Consider the following 23,376-nt stretch of genomic DNA (forward strand, 5'->3'; position numbering starts at 1 on the left):
CCACCTGACACACACTGCCACAGACTTCCCACAGCTCAAACAGAGGGACGCACCTGACTCCTAAATGTTACTTAGGAGTCAGATGAAGGAAAATCTATTTTGACTTTTAGAAAGAAAGGATGAAGGGAAGGCAGGGAAGGAAGGAGATATAATGAAAAAGGAAGACAGCCACATACTTACATTGGTCAGGGGAGCATGTGCAAACATAGAAAATCCTTCAAAGATATACTCGTGATCATCGTATTCTATCACAGTTGGCCTGTCAGTCTAAAAGCAAACAGGAACACAAAACACAAATTAAATAAATGACACAATTTGCATGTGCAGAAATACATCAGGACACAAAGTAACAATTGGAGAAACACAGGGATTTTGTGGACTCTGTTAACATTTTCCCAGGCACCAGGGAGAACTTCATACAAAAGTGTAATTTTAGATGGAATTCTCTAACCGGGTAGGATTCTCTGGCTTCAGATGTTGCATATAATATTAATGTACTGAGCCCATCAATGATGTTTATTATGGGAGCAATAAAGAAAAAAAAAAGCTATATATAGCTTCATTTTTCTAGGAACTTGTTTTATTTAATCCCACAATACTAGTAGTTCTGTTCTTATTGAACTGTATTTCTGAACTAACAAAAGTCCTAATAGGAACAAGAAAATAACACAGTTGACTCAAACTCAAAGTGAAAAAAGACCCTGCATCAATCTGGTTAGGATCAGCAACAGCCTGGAAGGCTCTGCTCAGCCCCTCCGAGCTCCATCCCCAGCCTCTCCAAGGAGAAGCCAACCAACCAAACACTGCAACACACCAATTCTCACATGATGTCTAAGATCTTAATTACCTGAAAATTATACAATACAAATGTCAATCTAAGCATGAGGGAGTCTCTTCCTTATATCATTCTTATAGCCCACTATTTTTCATTTTAAATTAAATTCAGAGGTAATTATCAAGATTGATAACCAAAAAGACATATTTCTAATATAGGTACTGAATATCATTCTTTTAAATATTATATATATAATAAAATGGTGGCTTATGTCTATAATCCCAGCTATTCAGGAGGATCACTTGAGGTCAGGAGCTCAAGACCAGCCTGGGCAACAATAGCAAGACCCCATTTCTTTAAAAATTTTTAAAAATTAGCTGGACATGGTGGCACATCTGTAGTCCAAGCTAATTGAGGCAGGAGGATTGTTTGAGCCCAGGAGTTTGAGGCTCCAGTGAGCTATGATCGTGCCACTACACTCCAGCAAGACCCCATCTCTTAAGAAAAGAACAACTTGGGGAGGGGGAAATGAAAGAATATCTAAATACATATTATTTGTTTTGCCTATATTACTGTTACTTTCTATGTGAGAAACTCAGCACAACTGGTCTAAATTAAATATAATGAAAAGAACTTCTGATGAAATAATGAGTAATAACGGTACAGCCACTTTGGAAAACAGTTTGGCAGTTCCTCAAAATATCAGAGTTACCATACAATCCAGCAGTTACAGTCCGAGGTATATACCTAAGCAATGAAAACATACATCCACACAAACAACTACTCCCAAATGTGCAAGAAGCATTATTAATAATAGCCAAAAAGTGGAGACAATCCAAATGCCTATCAACTGATGAATGGATATATGTAATAAGGTATATCCACACAGCATAATATTATTTGGCCATAAAAAGGAATGAAGTACTGATGCATGCTACAACATGGACGAATCCTGAAAAAATTAAGAAGGCAGATACAAAAGACAATATATTCTATGACCCCATTCCTATGAAATATCTAAAATAGGCAACTCCATAGAGAAAGTATCTTAGTAATTGCCTAAGGTTAGGGGGTGGGAAAGAATTGACTAACAGGTACAGGGTTTCTTTTGGGATGGGGCAAATGTTCTAAAGTTAGATGACGGTTATGGTTTCACAACTCTGTAAACAGACTAAAATCATGAATTACATAATTTAAATGGGTGAACTGTATGTTAGCTGAATTGTATCTCAATAAAGTTGTAAAAACATATAATTACAAATAATTAACTTTGAAATCTCTTGAATGAAGTAACCAGAATTAACAAATTTCACACTGTGAAAGGCAACATAGCATAAGAGAATAGCATACAGGCGTATGCACAGGAGTGTACTCCTGGGTTCAAATAACCACTTACTAGCTGAGTAATCTTGAGTTACTTAACCTCATCCGTAAAATGTGGACTACTGCCCCATCTGTACAATTAAGGTAAAATCTCTCATAGGTTTGTGATGAGAATTAAATAAATTAATATACGTCAAACACTTAAAATAGTGCCTGGAACATAGTACATGCTCAACAAATATTAGGTAACATTATTACTATAATGAACATACAACAGATTTTCTTGTTTGGGTCACTAGATAATAAATAAGCTGCTTGCTGATTTTTAAGGGACGTGGAAGTGCTCTATGCCTTCTTCTCACTCCATAGCTCCAATGAATAGTTCCATAATTCACTGGCTGTTATGAATTTGACTATAATGTGGTACCAATAACATAAATGAAAAAAATATACGGTAGTATAGTGAGAGGAGGCTGAAATAAATGCTGTCATGAAAGAGGCCAATTTAATCAACATAAAAATAAAATATTTTTAAAACAAAAACCATTTAAGAACTGAATCACTCAATGTGAAAAAAAAAAAGAACTGAATCAGTAACTTAGTCTATTCACATTTTAATCTATTTACATTTTAAATTATATGACATTTGATTTTGCTGGTAACTTACTAAAAAGTTTGTAGGAGGGGAGACTGTAATCCGATAGTGGAAGAGTCTGCCAGCATTGTTGGTCATGGGACGACATGGCTTGATGGCCTGAGGGGAAAAAGGAAAATGAGTTTACAAGTAAAGCAGCAAAATAGTTTTGTTTAAAAATGACTGTATTTTCTAGATTTCCTTCCGACAAAAGAGGTTTTATATGTGCTCCTTCACAGACTGGTAGGAAAGAACAGTGTTCACTGTACCATTAACTAGATGGGTAAAAAGGAGCTGGCCGGTCACCAGTTCTCAACCGTTTCCTCATGCGTTGGTGAAGTGGGGATGTCCAATACAGCCATAAATGTCTGTGGGTTTTTGGGCCCCCAAAATGCCATGAGCTCAGTGAACAGGAGATTATCATCCATGGGGCTGTCTGGGGGACGATCTCTAGACCCCTAGTGCACACAGAAGACCTGCCACTGGCGAAGATCTGGTGCTCTTCCATCAAGGCGGGTGGGGAACAGGCCACACTGGCATCAGGGAGGGTCTGGAGAACTCAGGACGCTTGCCAGAGATGAGCCAATTTGGGAGCCCCCTCCAGCGTAGCTGCCAGTAGAGGTGACTTTTCCTTTGTTGCACACAGCTGGATTGGGTCTTGTACAGTGGGTGACAGGCCTGGGGTGGCCCAGGAGAGTGGTGCCAGGTGTTAGATTCTGGCTGCAAGGCACCAAGTGGGGGTGGCAGGGCAGAAGTGTGAGCTGCTGCTGAGAACACTTCATTCAATGGTTGTGCCTTGGCATGTTCCGGGGAGGTAAGGACCTGTAGAATGTGATTAACTTTGGAGACTGCATCCATCAGGGCCAGGAGAGCTGGTTTGGCCTGTGGTGGGGCTCCCCTTAGAAACAAATCTCAAGCATCTGGGTGCAAAGTGGCCTGTTGGGGGCTCTCCCAGTGGTGCTCCTGTCCCGCGGCGGAGGGATAAACCCACTGGAGCATGCTTTAATGCCTCAGTAGCTCTCTTTCGTCCTGAGTTGTATGCGTTTAGCCCTTGATGTAAGGAGGCTCACACTGGGGTATGCTATTCCCCAGGCCACAAATAGCCACTGCAGCACAGGGACAGCTGACGTCCACCTGCTCTGTGCCCAGGGGCCCATCGAGCTGTGCTTCCCAGATAAGCTTGACAGGGTCTTAAGTAATGGAACAATCCTACTTCTGGAGATGGCTGCCAGTTGTTGTATTTCTTGGCCTGTGAATTGCAGATCACTTCCTATAAGGTGCACATGGGGCCGGGCGCGGTGGCTCACGCCTGTAATCCTAGCACTCTGGGAGGCCGAGGTGGGCGGATCGTTTGAGCTCAGGAGTTCGAGACCAGCCTGAGCAAGAGCGAGACCCCATCTCTACTAAAAATAGAAAGAAATTATATGGACAGCTAAAAATATATATAGAAAAAATTAGCCGGGCATGGTGGTGCATGCCTGTAGTCCCAGCTACTTGGGAGGCTGAGACAGGAGGATTGCTTGAGCTCAGGAGTTTGAGGTTGCTGTGAGCTAGGCTGACGCCACGGCACTCACTCTAGCCTGGGCAACAGAGTGAGACTCTGTCTCAAAAAAAAAAAAAAAAAAAAAAAAAAAAAAGTGCACATGGTACAGTCAGCAGCGCCTTTCTCATTGACTCCCTGCATCAATTCTTGAGTAGGCTTTGAATTCCCATCTGCACCAAGAGATAAATCTCTTTGCAGACTTTCATGGTGTCTGAGCTGTGTTTCCTCACCTGAGCCAGCTGTGGAGGTGGCAGCTTCTGTCTTCACTGTGTGCCGAGTGGTGACTGGTGATGCCTGTGGTGTGGCTAGCAGTAAACCCAGTGCACTCGGGATCATCATTCCACAGCTTGTAAGACTCTGGATCAGCCCAGGCTGAATGACAACTCTGAGGTGAGCCCGTGTGACTGGGGTGTACTGCTCAAGGGCCGCTGGCAGCAGCACCCAGTAGGCATCATAGGGTGGGGCAAACCCCTGGATAAGCCACACTGTCTCATCGGAGTGCATGGAGGGAGGGAAAGGCAGCAATGCGCCCTTAGGTGACTGTGCAGACTTGCTGGCACCGTTAGTCCAGGGGTCTAATGGGGGATACTCTTCTAATTCCCCCTTGGGAGACAAAAACAGAGAAGCTTTCTGTAGATAAGCTTTACGTTAGCCTTCTTGGTCTATGGTGTCACAATGCCAGGACCCTTCAGGGTGAGGTGCTTCTCTCTAATAGCAAGAGCTGGAGACACACCAGCTGGTGGTTGACTCTTCAAGCCAGGGGCATCTGTCCCTAGCATCCAGACCATCCTCCTACTGGGAGCCTGTCCCCCTTATTGGGGAGCCGGAGCAGTCTTAAGAATAATTTTGGCAGGTTTCGCCCATGGCAATTTCCACAACAGAGGCATAGACAAAATGCATGTAGAAGGCAGCAATTGGCCAGAAAGCAGAACACAAACCACCGGACCCACTGTGGAGCATTCCACAGGGCTTCACCTGATTGCTGGATCAGAGCTAGTCCCCAGTCACTCTCTCCCGATTCTCCCATAGAAAAAGGCACCATTGCTACATGCTTACGCAAATCCCATCCTCACTGCCAACTGTGTTTGAGGGCTTTGGGTGGTCCTAGTAAACCAGCTTCCCCAGGGGCGACTCCTCCCCTTCAGTCTGATGTGTGTCAGAGACAACTCTCAGGCACCATCTGATGCTCAGTCTACTCTGGCAGCACTCTCACAAGGCGGAGAGCAGCAGCAAGCCAGACGCAGTCGGGGAGGCAGATGACCAACTCGCCAGGAGAGTCTCTATTCAGAGACCATTCTCAGAGTTTGAGGGGTCCTTCTCCCTTTCTTTTACCTCTTTTCAGTCTGTATCAGGTGATTCTTTCACAGAGGAAGTTTAAGCTACTCTTGTAAGGGTAGGCTTTGTTTCAAGTTTATGAAAGCTGCCTCTGTGCTTAGGTGGCCTTGTCTCCTGGAACCCCCTGGGCTAGGTTGTATCACACTGCTGACATGGAGCACTGGCCCTGCAATGCACGTGAGTGAGCCTATGGCTATCCTCAATCTTATAGCCACAATATGACTCTTGTAGTATACCATAGAGGGAGTTCAGACAAAGTGACTTAAGGGTTTTCCTAGATCTAAAGAGGTGGCAGAACAGAATATGCATGGAGCATAAAATGGGAAAAGGAAAACAGAAAGCAAGCAAAAAAAGAAAAAGCATCAGTGGCATCACTGGGTACACTGTGACGGACATAGGGATGTGCCATCTAGACCCCCTTTCAAGAAAGAACTTGCTGCCCAGCTATGGAGGGCACCAACAGCAGAGAGTCTCCAGATGTCAGCTCCTTCCGGATCTCTCTCTATTGCAGAGCTCCCTCCCCTCAGGCATGGCTCACATCAGGCACTGAGCGAGGCAGAGGTATAAAGGCCCAGCCATTTCGGCTCAACTCAAATGGCCCGAGACTGACGGGGGCTTTGTCAGGCCTCACTCATAGTTCAACAAATCCCTCTGTCCGATCTTCTCACACCCTCTTCCTTTCACAGGTGTTGATCCCTAATAAACATCATATACCCTAAACTCCATCTTAGCATCTCCTTCCAGAGAACCTAATATGCAGCAACTGGTACCAGGCGTGATCCCACAAAACAGCAAATAAGATGGCATTCTGGAGTTAAATCACTTACCACCCAACTAGCAATGAGGACCCCACCACTGACGGTAGGTGGAGCAGAGACAGCCCCTGGAACCAGATGGTAGGAAAACCAAACTTCCAAAGATGGTGAATTAGGAGGCTGCATCAGTGGAAGCAGGTGACTAAGGAGGAAATGGTAGCTAAAAGGATAATGACTATCATCCTTAGGGATGGATGGCTATTGCTAGGCACCACTGATGCTCCACCAGGGTGTGCCCAGAAATCACCTGGAGGACTTGCTAAATCTCAGATGCTTGTTCCCCATCCCCAGTTTCTGATGCAGTAGCTGGGGCGAGCTGAAAATCTGCACTACCTGGTGAATTCACAAGTTCCCAGATGAAGCTGATACTAGTTGGAAGACTTCTCTTGGAGAGCCACTGCTCTATAGCAGAGAAGGAAGAAAGGCGATTGGAAGCCAGATGTGAAAACCAGAGGGCTTCTTAGAGGCCCACAAAGAAACTCTCATGCCCTCCAGTGAGAGATCAGAACAAGCCAGGACCGAGCCCAGGGCCTATCTGTGAAAGTGACTGAACCTCAAAGACAATTAACAGCCAACCAAGGTAGGTCTGTTATTCTAAGGTCAGAGCCCTAGAAAGCTGGGATGGGGACATTTAGGTTTTGACTCCCCAGATTCCTCTAAATCTTCTGATTCTACAGAGATGGCACATCCCTCTCTGTTGGGAGTGATCACTAACATGTGCCAGAAGACAATAGAAGACCCTGCAAACAACAATCTTCCCTGCCTTCATCCTTTTCACCCCCATCCCTCCCCAACACACACAGCCATATCTCAACTAGTCTCCCCTCCTGGCCAATACACCTATAATCAGGGTTATTTCACAGCATAACCCAGCTGAGGAGGTGCTGAGATTAAAAAGATTATATCCCAAAGGAGCTGCAAGACCTAGCCAGCAGCCAGAGGAGTCTGCAGAAGACCAGTTGCTGAGAGTGCTTGATTAGTGAGGCTAGATCATAAAAGAGGTTAAGGAAGAGTTTATTGACTTGGGAGCAATCAGGATTCAAAGACAACAGGATATGCTGGGGACTCCCTACTAGGATGGCTCCTGAAAGCCTGAAAAAGCAATGGCCCACACTGAGTGAAGATGAAATATCAAAATTGCCCATGGCAGACAGTGGAGGGAGGAATTCAATGACTAACAGAAGTGGACACATGAGAATGGATATAGTATCTATGGCTGGAAAATACACCAGATAATCACGTTCCATGGAAAGACCCAGAAGACCCACCAAAAGGAATGTGCTGGTGAGAGGAGTATCAGCATCACAAGGAAAATCAGTGGTGGCCTCCTCTGTAGGCCAGGTTGAATGCAGGAGAAGTGATCAGAGAGCAAAGCTTGCCAATAGCAACAAGGATGACAGACCCTGAAACAAGACAGGCCAGCTGATGGAGCTAAAGTGCTAGAAGCCAGGTCATATAATTCTCATTGTGACCAACAGGGTCCAAGTGGCAGCTAAGGGGGTCTGGCCTACAAATAGTCACAGAAATAGTTAGAAGAACATGGTGTCCTTGCATACAAAATAAATGGATAACCAACAAGAGTACCACTTAGTTTGTACCAAGATAAGAAACCAAGAATGGATAACCTAGAGGCTGAAGGCAGGTCACTCTAATAAAGTCACACTATCCCTTGCCCAGTTTCAGGCCTGATGAAGTTTTTTAGACTGAAATCCAATGACTAAAGAAGTAGCCAGATCCCAGGAGGAAGGGCTTATGCCACTATAAATGCAAAATGATCTTGACAACTCTGTCCTTTCCCAAAGAGGCCTAACGGCCATTTACCTGGATAACTGTTCAATGGGGAAAGAGGAATACCTAGACAGTCCAAGTAGTGATCAACACAGTATCCAAATCCTCACTGATGATTGGAGACTGGATGCATCATCCTGACACCCCAGGTAGAGTGGAGAATATGAGGCCCAGGTCTGGCTTACAGTGGGCCTACTAAATCCCCAGATCCACCCAGTGGTCATTTTCCCTTGTCCTTGGAATTGGTTTTCTTGGCAGACCCAATGCACCACTTCACACTGGGTCCCCGACCTGTGGAGTAAGAGCTGTCATAATGGGAAGACCAAGTAGAAGCCACTGAAATTACCACCTCCACCACCCAACCCAGGCATCAAAAACAATACTGCACTGGGGAATGGTGAAGGACTCAGGGGTGATGGTACCTATCATAACTCTGTCCAATTTACCTGTCCCCCAAAGGATCCTAGAGGATGACTGCAGACTACCACAAGCTCAACCATGCAGGAGCTCTGATTGCAGCTGCTGTGCCAGGTGTTGTAGATTGGTAAGAGGTGGTACAAAGTATGTGGTAACTGATTTGGAGAATGTGTTCCTTTCTATTCCAACCAGAAATGAGAATCGAAATGGTTCACGGACATGTACAGTTTTGTCTCAGGTCTATGTTAATTCTATCATATCCAAAGAGCTCCTGTCTAGACATACTGCTGAACATCACATTGCTCCTTCACACCTTTGCCATTATGTTAATCAGGCTGGAGACCTTGGTGAAGCACACCCATGACAGAGGATGAGAGGAAAACTCTACGAGTTAGGAGCCTACCGTGGCCACACGATGCTTAGGAGCCCAGTGGTCTGGGGAGTGCCAAGACATCTCCTCTAAAGTAAATGACAATTATTTTATCTTCCATCTCCTACAATAAAGAAGGGAGTACAACACCCAGTGGGCCTTTTCAAGTTCAGGAGGCAGCATAATCCACTCCTATTATAGAAACATTGCTCAGCCCATTTGCAGAATGACACAAAAGGCCACCAGCACTGAGTGCAGTCCAAGTGAGAAAGGCCTTATCTGTTTGAGGCTTCTAGGCTGGAATACAAGCATCCCTGCTGCTGGGGCCATACGATTCAGCAGATCCTACCGCATCGGTGGGAAAAGACGCCAAGATGAGTTTGTGGCATGCCACACTGGGAGAATCACAATGCTGGTCCCTGAGGTTCCAGAGCAAGGCCAGGCCAACTATAGTGAAGAATTACATGACTTTGAAAAAATACTCCTGGACAGAAGCGGTGGCTCACTCCTGTACTCCTAGCACTCTGGGAGGCTGAGGCAGGAGGATTGCTTGAGCTCAGGAGTTCGGGACTAGCCTGAGCAAGAGTGAGACCCCATCCCTATTGGGGAAAAAAAAAAAAAAAAGCAGCCAGGCACTGTGGCGTGCACCTTCAGTCCCAACTACCCAGGAGGCTGAGGCAGAATGATCACTTAGAGCCTAGAAGTTGGAGGTTGCAGTGAGCTACAATGATGCCATGCACTCAGGGCAACAGAGTGAGACTCTGTCTCAACAACGAAAAAAATACAAGGAAACTGAGCACCTCTCCTCACAAACTGCTCCTTCAAAAGAAAAAAAAAAAGGAAGAAAAAGAAAATACTCTTGATGTGCTACTGGGTCCTGGTAGACATGGAAGGCCTGACTAAGGGATATGAGATACACATGTGGCCAGAACCACCCATCACAAGCTGAATTCTGTCAGTCCCACCAGGTAATAAGGCATCAGCAACAACCCGTCATAAGATAGAGGTGGTCCATCCACAGTCAAGCATACAGAGGAGCAAAGGCACAAACAAGCTGCCTGGGCAGGTGATCCAGATCCCCACAGCTCCTCCATTGTGGCACCAACACCCCTCCTTCAGCTGATTACTGAGGATATAAGGGTGAAAGCGGAGGAAAAAGCCCAAGCTTGGTTTGCAAATGGGTCAGTCGGCAAGTGGATGCAAGCTGACAATGGACTGCACCACAGCCTCACTCAGCAATGGCTCTGGAAGGCAGCGAGAAGGGGAAATCTCCCCAATGAGCAGGGTTTCAGGCGGTATACCTGCTCATCCACTTTGTGTGGAAAGAGAAGTGGCCTGAAGTTAGAAAACAGACGGACTCATGGGCAGAAGAAAGTGGCCATGCCAGATGGTCAAAGGCCTAGAAGAAAAAAGATTGGAAAATCAGGGACCAGAAGTCTTAAGAGAGACTTGTCGGTAGACAAATGGAAGGGAGCACAAGGAGCTCCATAGCACACATGGATTCCATCAGAGAGCAGCCACCACGGAAGAGGTATTGACACACCAAGTAAACAAAATGGCTGGGGCAGTTGGTATCAGCCAGTCTCTGTTCTCAGCCACCCCAGAGTGACATGAGGGGCACATGAATGAAGTAGCCACAGTAGCAGAGATGGAGACTTCACATGAGCCCAACAGCATGGATGCCACTTACCAAGGCTAAAGCTAATTAAGCTAACTTCCACTATTGCCAAACATCCAGCTGACCAGCTATCATAAGCCATGCTGAGTGCCCAAAATGACACCATTCCTTGAGAAGACCAACCTGCTACTGGGTAGCAAGTTGATTATGTAGGCCCCTTCCATCTGGAAAGGGCCAGAAGTTTGTTCTCATAGGAATAAACGTGTAATCTGAGTATGGGTTTGCCTTTCCTGCCTGCAGGTCCCTAGTACCACCACCCTCCCAGTCTACCTTCAAGGATGGCCTGCTGCCCAGCTGTGGGGAATGTAGTCAGCACACAGCCTGCAGCTACCAGCTCCTTCAGGGTCAGCCTCAGCTACAGAGTCCCCTCTCTCAAGGTTGTGCCCGTCCTAAGACACTCTGCTCTGAGGACCAAGGGAGATGGGTGTATAAAAGCCATTCCAGCCCAACAAAAGAAAATTCCGACAAGCAAGACTTGACCAGGCCCACGTCACAGGTGGACCCCTCCATCTACTCCGGCCCACCACTCTCTTGTCACAGGTGTTGATCCCTAATCAACACCCAGTGCTCCCAGCCTGAGACACATGCACAAACGCTCGCAACATCCCACCCCGATCCACAACTCCTCACTACATCAACCAACTTTCAAAGACAAATGAGGGAGAACCAAGGCAAGTATTTCAAATCACCAGACACTATCTCATTATCTTTATTTCAATTATTGTTATGGCCTCAAACAAGTTTTAAATAGAAACTAAGGATTTACATATACTATGTTTACACATAATGCACCAAATCGTAAAGTGATAATCCTGGGATTAATAAAAATAGCTTATAAAAATAAAAGATAACAGTTGGGAAAAAATGAAGGAAAATAATTGCAAAAGAGTAGTTATATAAGACTCTGCGATGTAAAAATGTTCTACCCATTCAGTCAAACTTATTTGGCGTGTCCCTGACAAACCAGGGGCCAGGGACACAGGTCAGGCAGTCGGTACACAGTTCAGTTTGGTGCGGAGGAAGACTAACGGTGTCTGCCAAGCGCTGCGGTGAAGGGAAGCACCAGCAGGTGGCGCATGGCGGCCTTACCCACCCCCAGGAAAGAAGAGGTGGCCTCACGGCACTTTAGGAAGAGCGTTTCTCCAGGGCAATTCATATCCATTTATAATGAAAAAATATTATAATATGTGCAGTTTTAGAATACTTAAAATAACAAAAAACATATCAAATCCACCTTGCCTATTTTAAACAATGAACCTTCCAAAACTTTTCAGAGTTTCCTTGGTAACACTCCCCACTCCGCCCCCAAAACCCAAGTACTTTTCCTCCGCAATTATCAGTAACAGAGACTATCAGGGAATATGAAAAGAGCATTTCAATGGTATTATTTCATTTATGGGGAAAAGAATAGCAACAACATCTGTCTACTTCTGGCTTCTCAGCATTTACAAACATAATAACCCAAACCAGTTACCTCTTCTCCAGGGTAAATGCTGTGCCTAATTCCAGTGCGTCTCGCTTTTGCGCTGCATTTGCAGAGTGGTCCATCATTCATCTGTCAGAAACACAATGTAATTCGTTTTTATTGGAGGAAAAAATCCACACCACGTACGATGATGCCTCGGAAACTGTGTGGGTTTTAATGTCATGAACACTGAAGCTCTGAAGAGGCTGTCACGGTTAGAAGATTAAACGGATGTTCCAAAACCAATAAAGCTGCAAACTGTCTATATTGTCTGATAAAGGGAAACGGTATGACAATGCTGCATCCCTGAGTTATTTGTGCAGCCAAGAGGAAAATATCAATGTCAGCACTGTTTGTCCCCATCTTCCCCTACCACTTCTTAGTACATTTTTTTCCTATGTTTTATTTCAGGAAAAATGACTTTTACCCAAAAGAAAGCATATTTTATATCCTGGAGGAACATATACAATGTTTTCAAGGTGACCTGCAGATTAAATGTTTTGAAAAGACAAACTAAAAGGTTTCTCTGAAGCAGAGAGAAGAAAATGCCTGCACGAACCAGAAAAACTTACAACACTGGTTAGGTTAGGCTAAGTCTTTTTTCACCTGAAGTCATTTTAGTGCCACCAACTCTACTCACATGACTCAGTAAGAAAACAATTCTTGAATAGCTCTTGGACAGAAAGATGAGTGCTAAGCATGGGGGGCTGTGTACTCCAGGAATATTTACTCTAGATAGGAGAACAACATACATAGGATATGATTAGTAATTTAAAAGAAAAAAAAAATCACTCTAAATGGAGGTGATGCTCGGGCTTCAAAGAATTGAAAAGTGAAGGGCTGGACAGGAAAAGAAGATGGCTATTCCACATGAAGCATCAGCACACATGAGGGAAAAACAGAAGGCAGAAAGCCCATGTAATGCTCTGGGGCCATGGGATCCATCTAAATAAAATGGATCATTTATGTGAGGAAGAAGCCAAAAGAAGCACAACTGAGAACAAAATCTGAAGGGCCTTAAAAACCAGTTTCATAAGTTTATCTAGTATAAATGGTAATACTGAATCAAAAAGGAGACTAGAGCTTAGATGGGGAAAATGGGAAAGTGGAGTTCCATTTCTCTTTCTTTGTATTAATTAAAAAATATATACCTACACATATTTCTTTAAAGTTCTTAGGATGTATAACTCATTAGGCCCAATTAAAATATAAAATAAAATATCTCAAGCAGGGCATGGTGGCCCATCTGTGTAATACCAGCCTAGGAAACATAGCAAGACCCTGTGTCTGAAAAAAAAGAAAATTCTTTTTTAATTAGGTAGGCATGCTAGCACAAGCCTGTGGTCCGGGCTATTCGGGAGACTGAGGTGGGAGCATCACTTGAGCCCAGGAATTGGAGGCAACAGTGAGCTATGATCACACTACTGCACTCCAGCCTGGGCCGCAGAGCAAGACCTCGTCTCTAAAAGAAAAAAAAAAAGAAGATATCTTAATAGGACATTGAAAAGAAGTATTAACATGAGAAGCTATAACTTTCTTTAGCCTTTTGGGAACTCTAAAGCTCCAGCTGGTACAGCAGAGAAATACCATTACTATCTAAAAGAAATATGATGTTAAGATATTATCTAAAGTAACAGCTGGCAAATGAGAGATGTAACAGGATTCCATCAAAAGTCATAACATATTCCTAATGCTGGTCATAACATGCTGTGATGAAAAATGTGGAAAAATCACTTAGTGCTCACTATTTCCAGGGAAGCACACAGACATCCTACATGCTTGCCTTTTACCAGGGTCTGGGCTCCTACATAACCAGCCCTTCACAAGGCTCAATTGTACAAAGAACACAAACTAAATACAGGAAACAGAATAGTGAGACTATATAGAAGGCGCTGGCAAATCTCTGATAGGAATAGGAATCCAAAGAAATCAGTAGAGGCTTCTTGCTAGACAGGAGAATAACAGTCAATTAAAACGGCCATACATAGGGAAAGAGTTTCTTTTACAAGGGAACTAAAATGTTCTAAAATTCAATTGTGGTGATAGTTTTCTAGCCCTGTAAATATACTAAAACACACTGGATTATAAATTTTAAGTGTGTACATTGTATCATGTGAATTATAATTCAGTAAAGCCGTTTAAAAAGAAAACCCTACACATGATTCAGTGTATAAAGACCAGTTTTAAAATGCACTGGCAATTTTGCAAACATTTCTGCTCAATTCCAAGACAGCAAAAGGTATCATAAAGTACATTTTTGTCAGCTATTTAACTATATTAATTCTATCAGGAAAAAGAAAATGTACATAGCTGTGATCTAACAGGAACCAAAAGAAGAGCATTCTAATTAATACACAATGGTGTAATTTATTCACAAAATATAAATTTTAAATTATCTTTTTATAGGCATATGATCTATTATGTAAGCACAACATATGCATTAAAGATACTTTTATATGTATTGTATATTTGTCAGATACAAATCTTTTATAAAGATACTATTTTTATTACATATTACTTCTTAATAAAACAGTAATTCAAAATAAAAATGATTATGTCCAGCCATTACATCCTTAGCTCAAACACACTTAATAAGGAAGAGACCTTATAAGGACTTATGACTGTTACCAAACAGAAAAACTACCAAACTAAAAAACTTTACCAAAACTAAAAAAAGTTTTATAAGACTTGTTCACTATTTTGCAGCAAGATACATTCCAGGTGAATTGCTTTTAAAAAGATCTACGAGTTCTCTCTCCCTCTTCCTACCATTTGTCTCCTTTCACCCATGGCAAGTTTAATGAGAGAGCACCATTATCTTGCGCCCCAACACAGAATTTACAAACATCATCAAATATGATTCAAGGAACAGCTGTTCTGGTGCTTATGCTTTGGAACTGAACTCTGAAGCTGAAAAGAAATAGCTCTGAAGAATGACCCAACCCTGAGAGTAAAATTCAGTTTGGATACCAGCCAACGTGGATCTTCTGAGCCCAGAGCCATAAATGTGATATGTGGGGTTGCGACTTTCACAGCAAGAGCATAAAAACACACGCACCTGGCCTGGGTCATTGTACCAAAGTTCATCATGAAGTCGGTCAGGGTGGGCCTTTTTGCGTTTGATTTCTGCAATGACGTCAAAAACTTCGGAGTCCGAGCTGCTAGAACAGGTGCTGTCCTCATCAGACTCACACTCAGATTCACTGGAACTCTCTAACAGAGGTGGAGGGGAAAACACAAATAGATATTGAAAAAATTAACAAAATGGTTTTTGTGGAGACTTCCAAATGACCTAAACCTCTAAATGTAAGGACAGCTCTTTATCCTTCCAGCAAACACTTGAGGGCCTACTCTGCACCACTCTGCTAAGCAGTACATGAAAAATAAAAAATAAGACAGCCCATAATACAAAGTCACAATCTAGTTGGGGAAGCAAAGAAAACAAACATTTTTACAGAGAAAATAAGACTTAATAATGCCAGATAAAATAAAAACACAGTAGTCGCATGTGGTTTCACACTTAAAAAGCTATAGCAATTCACAAAAGGGCAGGTCCACCGTGATCTGGAAAGGTCAATGACAACTTCATGGAGGAGGCACATGTGACCCAGGCACTGGCAAGGGACGGCAGTAGGCTGACGAGGAGGGAAGAGGAAAGGAACAGAGAGGGAACACTGCAGGCAAAAGCATGGACTTAAGAACTTGAGTGGACTCTGGCTAGAGCACAGGCCCCGCAGAAAAATACTGGGAGGTGACAGACTGGGAGCTGAGGGGTGGGGAGTGTTGTGAACACCAGACTAAATGCTGGGAACACAAGATTGAAGATTTAAAATTTTTTTCTCTCAATAGTAGCAAGAGAAGATTTTAGTCCTTGAAAGTGACTGAATAAAAACAGATGTTAAGCCTGGGCAGGGTGGCTCACAACTGTAATCCTAGCAATTTGGGAGGCCAAAGTGGGAGGATCGCTTGAGGCCAGGAGTTCAAGACCAGACTGCGTAAGAGCGAGACCCCATCTGTACAAAAAATTAAAAAATTAGCCAAGCGTGGTGGCACACGCCTGTAGTCACAGCTACTCGGGAGGCTGAGGCAGGAGGATCACTTGAGCCCAGGAGTTTGAGGTTGCAGTAAGCTACGATGATGCCACTATACTCTAGCCCGAGCAACAGAGCAAGATCCTATTTCAAAAAAAACAGATGTAGAATTACGCTAACTAAAATAAGCCAGTCACATAGACAAATAATGAATGATTCCAAACATATGAGATACCTGGAGTGGTCAAATTCATAGAGACAGAAAGCAAAATGGTGGTGGCCAGGCGAGGGCTGGGGGAAGGGGAAACAAGGGAGTTATTGGTTAATGGTTTAATGGGTATAGCTTCAGTGTAGCAAGATGAAAAGTTCTGGAGATTGGATGCAAACAACATGAATATACTTAACACTACTAAACTGTATACTTAAAAATGGTAAAGATGGAAAACTTTATGTTATATGTGTTTTATAATTTTTTTAAAAAGACCTAGAAATTAGATTAACCCCATAAGAGATTAATGTAGTAGCAGCATAATAAATTCTAACACTTGCAGAGTTATATTTATGTGTGCTGTATGAAATAAATGCTACTGTCATCCCTATTTTACAGATGGGAAAACTGAGGCACAGAGAGATTAAATGGCTTGCCCAAAGTCACATATTAAGTAAGTAGTGGAACAAGGATTCAAACCCAGGCCACCAGGCTACCAAGTCAGTGCTTTTACCTATTATGGATACTACCTCTTAGCATATAAGACATAATGAAGGTGGGCAGATGAGAACCAAAGAGAACACATTTGTAAATGCACATTGAATGTCTTGTCTGTGCATGGCATTCTGTCAGGGCCTAAGGACACAGCGGTAAAAAGTAGTTTCTATCCTCAAAGATCTCACCATCTATTTGGAACCTCAGAACATACACGTGAAAAAAACAGATCACCCTATGAAAAAGTTATAGAAACCGTCCATGTGAGTAGAAAGAAACCTTCAAACAGTTGTGCTATCATTGCTGTTGCCTCATCAAACCAGGTGCACCTGGCAATGGAGAAGGCCAAGGAGAGCCACCTGTCCATTGTCTAGGCGTTGGGCACACGTTCCTGTTTTCAGAGGAACGCTGAGGACAACTCTACAAGGGACACACTTGTTAGCATGGCTTGCAAATGAGATCTCTGATGTATTCTGCTGAATGTAACTAGGAAAAAATAAGATGAAAAAGAAGGAGGTTCTGCTGCTATATTTTGCTGACTGTAATTATACAAATAAAATAAAAAAGAAGTCTCAGTATGGGACTCTCAAGGATATTTCCCAAAAGTCCATGATTAAGCCACAATAAAAGAGCACAGGGGCTTGGTCTAGTGGCTCTGTGACACACCTAAATCTTCATCGAGCTTCGTCTTCGGTGGTTCCCACGGAGGCCTGGCGGCTTTGGCCTTCTCTTGTCTGCTCCCCAGCTCTTCCTCAAATTTGTCGTATAAGTCACGGAGCCTACTGGTTCCAACCACGGTAGAGTCTCCCTTTTAAAAATAGAGGATCAATATTAGAAAGATCAATAATGATCACAATAAAGATACATAAGACCTCATTAGTAATCAAAGAATTTTTAACAGCAAGATGCCATTTTTCAATTTAACATTTAGCCACACTTTGGCAAAGATACTCTGGATCACACACTTATGGCTGACACAGCCCTCAGGTAAATGTACTTTGCCAACATTCAGAAACATCAGAACTGCTTATCTATACCCTTTTGATATGACATTTTTTAAAAAATCATGACCCTCAGAGAATTCATGACAACTGACACCAGACACCCTCCTGAGGAATGTCTATTTCCTACTGAAAATCACTGATAGTCTACCTTCCACATCAACCCAAAAAACAAAAGAAAACAGCCTATATATCCTCTCTCTGTCTCTCTCCGTCTCTCTCTCACACACACACATACACACCCCCCATAAACATGGGGGCAGACACACAAACACACACCACAAACACAGGGATTCTGCAATGCATTCTTTTTTTTTTTTTTTTTTTTTTGAGACAGAGTCTCACTCTGTTGCCCAGGCTAGAGTGAGTGCCGTGGCGTCAGCCTAGCTCACAGCAACCTCAAACTCCTGAGCTCAAGCGATCCTCCTGTCTCAGCCTCCCGAGTAGCTGGGACTACAGGCATGCGCCACCATGCCCGGCTAATTTTTTCTATATATATTTTTAGCTGTCCATATAATTTCTTTCTATTTTTAGTAGAGGTGGGGTCTCGCTCTTGCTCAGGCTGGTCTCGAACTCCTGAGCTCAAACGATCCGCCCACCTCGGCCTCCCAGAGTGCTAGGATTACAGGCGTGAGCCACCGCGCCCGGCCTGCAATGCATTCTTAAAGGAAGTTCTCCATTTTCCTCCACTCTCTTTCCAGGTTGAAATTCACTTTAAATGTCTACACTCTTTGGCTTACTAAGCTCAAAATGTAATAACCATACTTTTCAAATGCAAAAATAAAGTTAAGCCATTATATCTGGTATCCAGAAGAGGGGATAATTGCTTTTCCTCAGGCCCCACCTCATTGCTGAGATTGGCAACAGCAGGATACTCTGATATTCTCACCACCTTCTCTGGAGCAGATGACAAAACTCAAAGGCAAATGTTGGACTTTTGGGCTTAGTCTTCCTTCTGCACTGGAGTTTAATATAATATACCCATAACAATGTAAGAAAAAAAAAAACCAGCTCCGCCTGTTTAAACTCTCTGAACTTCAGTGTCTTTGTCTTTGTTGCTTTCAGAATAACACCACCTAGGGCAGCCATTCTTCCCTTCTTGCTAACAGAACCATAATGCCATCAGTTTTAGGGCAGAGAACTCCTGATCTCAGGGAAGGTGGGCTGAGCCACCACCCCCCTCTCAAAGATGTCTACTTCCTAATCCCCAGAAATTAAATGTTATCCTACATGGCACAAAGGAATTACAGATGTTATCAAGGTTGTAGAATCTGAGGTGGGGAGATCATCCTTGATTATTTGGGTGGACCCAATCTAATTACAGGAGCCTTTAAAAGCAGAACTTTTACCAACAGAGGTCAGAGATGCAATGGAAGAAGAGACATATTCAAAGCATGAGAAGTACTCGATTGCCCTTGCTGGCTATGAAGATGGAGGAAGGGATGAAGGCATCCATAAGTCGAGGAATGCACATGGCCTCTAGGAGCTGGGAAGAGCCCTGAGCTGACAGCCAGCAGAGAAACAAAGACCTCTGTCCTGTAGCCACAAGGAACTGAACCCTGCCAACAACTGAACGAGTAAGACAACCAATTTTCTCCGGAGCCTCCTGAAAGGAACATAGCCCCGCTGATACCATGATTTAGCTGATGAGACCTAAGTAGGACTTCTGACCTCCAGAGCTGTGAGATGATAAATGTGTGTTGTTTGAAGTCATGTGGTTTGTGGAACTTTGTCATGGCAATAATGGAAAACAAATGCTTGAGGTAGGTACATGATGTAGCCCTGTGGAAGGAATGGAAGGGGAGCTTGGGTGAAGTGCTAGAGATGCTCCACCCAACATGCCCTCTGAGTCCTGCGTGTGGGGACAGAGGTGTGCAAGGACATGACACTTATGGGGCTGCATCATCCTGCAACTGTGAAGGATGCCCAAGAAGACAGTAGAGCCCTGCCACCACTGAGCCACTGAACCAACACTGGCCACGGGCCCCCTCCAGACACCTTACTATGAGAAAAATAAACCCAGCTGATTGAAGTCCTGCTGAGTCAGGTATTACTACTCCCAGCAGCACTCCTAACTGACAGAACACCTTCCTGCCAGGATGTCTTGAGGATTACTTCAAACATGGCATGATGAGAAGCATGGAGTAAAGTCTGACACCATAAAAGTGCTCAGTATGCAAGCTTTCCCTTCCCTATATCACATGAACTAAAAGCCTGCTCTTATTTATCAAGTGAAACACCCCACCATTATGAGAGATTTCTCAAACCCTTTTTTCCCAAAGGCAAGGAAATCTCCTTTCAATTCCCCCACAAAGTCCAAATAGAAGCTATCTTCACAAAATTCCAAACACAACCCTCTCCTATCCCATGCACCAAACCTAACGTCTCCAATTTTAATGCTCTAAATCTATGGACAATTGTTCCTTCACTCCTTCATTTAATCAATGAACATTATTGTATGTCTACGCCAAGGCAAATGTGCCTATGCTAATGGGATGGAGGCATAACACCCATGGAGAAGACAGGAAGAGGGAGAAAAGGGGAGAGTGACAGAGGATAAAATGGAGATGAAAGAAAGAAAAAGAAAAGAGAAGTGAGCATATGGAGGAGGTCGTGGAGTCTGCCATGGCAATGAGCATGCTGGCTACGGAGCCACACGTGCCCGCAGCCTCTGCAGGGCATGCATTAGGAGTCCTCTCCACAGCCTGATAAGGGTGACTGATGATAGCTCCTCTTCCACAAAACCAGCCAACGTGCAGGGGAAACGTCCTATGGTGGTGCTCTTCTGGCTAAGGATACACTCCGAAAAGACAACTCAAATTCTTATTTCCCATTTATGGGGAAAAACACACACACATACACACACAGCATAAACTATTATAGTTACAAGTGAGAGCTTATGGAATCACTAGTATCAGTGTGATAAAAAATTCAGAATAAAGAGATACTGTAATTAACCTACTATACTCTTGGCCTTTGGCTTTTTAAAACAGATTTGTCCACAGCAGTGATTCTCAACTGGGGGTAATTTTTATCTAGTGGGTAGAGCCCAGAGATGTTGCTAAACATACTAAATGCATGGGGCAGCCACCACAATAAAGAATTATCTGGCCCAAAACACCAATAATACCAAGGTTAGAGCAACCCTGGTCCGTAGCTTCTCTCCTACTTCAGACCTACCACCTGATCCATGGGGTCGCTGGAGTAGTAGTTTTCTGAATGGGTACATCGAATCCACACAGGCTTAAGAAGTTCTTCTTCTTCCTCCTCATTTTTGTCAGGCAGCATCTCCTCAGGCTCTTTTTCCTTGATTGAGGTATAGTTCTTATCTTTGCCAGAGCTCTGGTTGTCACTCCATCTGTCTTTTTCTTCCTCCCAACGAGCTCTCTTCTTCTCCCTACTTGGGGAGCGACTTCAAAAGGGGGCAAAGGAGGCTAATTATTAAAAATGCTCTTCCATTGTAAAAACTAGCCTATTTTACCTGTTCGGTAAAATAGAAATTCCATGCCAAACCACCATATTTACTTTTTAAACCAGTCATCCTATTTTACCTGTTTTCTAAAATAGAAATTCCATGCGAAATGACCATATTTACTTTTCAAACTAGTGATTCCCAAACACCAGTCTGGTGGCATCAGAATCACCTGAAGTTTACTTGTTTAAAAATACAAATTCCCAGGCCCCACCCCAGATCTACTTACTGATTCACAATCTCCAGGGGTGGGGCCCAAGAATCTGTATTTTTAATACTCTCCCCAGGTGATTCTGGTGTACATCCAGCAGGTTCAGGAACAACCGATAAACTGTAACTCCTAGAAGAGAAAGATATTTGGGAAATGCTTGGAAATCTCCACATAAGATCAATCTCAGCAACTAGTTTTGAATCCTCTACATCTTGCTTTGCCAGAGGAAAAAAAAAAAAGACTTCACAAAACATGGTCTCAACTTGGCCATAACTTTAGCCTGTGGACTATAATCTAAGAGTGAACCAGGTATATCATTCCTAACCATTTCTCTGGAACCCCACACTTATGTATTACTACTTAGTGAATCAACACTTTGACTACTTCTAATCCCCACAAATACTAATATTAACTCAGTTAATATGGAAGGATGAAAAAATATCTTTGTTTCCTTGAATTCCTGGGGCTTGAAATCTACAAAGATCCAGCCTATGGATGTATATGGAGAGAAAACCTATAGGGTAGATCTTTAATTTAAGCCCAAGAAATTTAGGTAGAACATACAGACCTTCGGAATTCAGCAAAGGAGAATAACTGCTTTATTAGACCAGGTGGTAGCACAGCTCCACTAACAAAGTTACTACTATCCACGAAAGTTTAAAACCGATGAAAGCCACAAATTGACTATTTTCTTTAACTCTACCACTAACTTCTAATTTTATAACAGGGAAAGTCTATGTGTGTGTATATGTGTAGGTGTGTATACTCAGGAGGGATTAGGCAGGTTGTAAATATTGATTTTATATACTTTCTAAACATCACAATATGTATCATAAGTTTTATTACCAGACAAAATAGTTACTGTCAAAGTAAAATGTGTATGTTCTCCATAGAAAATAATAAAGTATAAACACAAAAATAAAACAAAAATCACCCATAATACCACCTAGAGACAACCACTATATTTCACCAATGTTTAAAAACATACATAGATACACAAATATATATCTAAATATATACATGTTTTTACAAAAAAAAGTAACTCTATGGCCTGCTCTTCTCATGCAATAGTCAGGAACGCCTCTCTATTTCAACACATATATCTGAACCATTTTTAATAGGTGCATGTTATTCTTTTGTATGTATATACCATAATTTAACAAATCTAATGATAGTTATTTAGGGTGTTAACAATTTTTCCCATCATAAACAACACTACCATGAGCACATCTGTGTTCTTTGCACATTTGTCAGATTATTTCCCAAAGCGTGTGTACTTTTCTTTTTAAAGCTTCTCTCCAGATAGGTAGTACTAGTTAATCTACCATCAAAACCTTATATGAGTTCCCCTTTCCACACATCATATCAACATGGTTGTTTTGAATCTTTCCCATTTTAATGAAAAAGTATTTCACTTAATTTTCAATATTTTATCACTACTACCATAAATACACTTCATGTTCACATCGTTTATGAATATCGGTCATATGCTATGTTAATGTTTTTTTAATTGGGATTGTAGTCTTTACTGAAATAGTTTTTATTAAGATAATCATCCTTTTTCTGTCATATGTATTGTAATCTTTTACAGTTTTTTGTTTTTCTTTTAATTCTGTGTATTTGTTTATTGCTATATATAACATTTATAAAGCCAAATTTAGAGATCTTTTTATTTATGCTTCCTGCCTTAGTGTTTTGCTTGGAAAACCTTTCTCATATCAAGACTAAATAAATATTTTATATTTTCTTCAGTTACTTTCAACATTAAATTTTTTCACTCTTATCCCACCAAGATGTAAGGCAGAAATTTAATCT

At 42.6% G+C, this 23,376-nt stretch overlaps 1 protein-coding gene across 1 annotated transcript in view; it reads right to left on the reverse strand.

Moving 5' to 3' along the window:
- The window catches only part of DROSHA (drosha ribonuclease III), a 114,684-nt gene that overhangs the window by 77,823 nt on the left and 13,485 nt on the right, over positions 1-23,376 (reverse strand). Inside the window, exons 6-12 of the mRNA XM_069492777.1 lie at positions 21,580-21,690; positions 21,059-21,290; positions 17,544-17,685; positions 15,202-15,356; positions 12,153-12,233; positions 2,766-2,852; positions 181-267 (exon numbers count right to left, since the gene is read on the reverse strand). Coding sequence (XP_069348878.1) covers positions 181-267; positions 2,766-2,852; positions 12,153-12,233; positions 15,202-15,356; positions 17,544-17,685; positions 21,059-21,290; positions 21,580-21,690 — 895 coding nt within the window. The remainder of the gene's footprint in view (positions 1-180; positions 268-2,765; positions 2,853-12,152; positions 12,234-15,201; positions 15,357-17,543; positions 17,686-21,058; positions 21,291-21,579; positions 21,691-23,376) is intronic.

Source organism: Eulemur rufifrons, chromosome 17, assembly GCF_041146395.1.
Source record: "Eulemur rufifrons isolate Redbay chromosome 17, OSU_ERuf_1, whole genome shotgun sequence".
Taxonomy (NCBI): domain Eukaryota; kingdom Metazoa; phylum Chordata; class Mammalia; order Primates; family Lemuridae; genus Eulemur; species Eulemur rufifrons.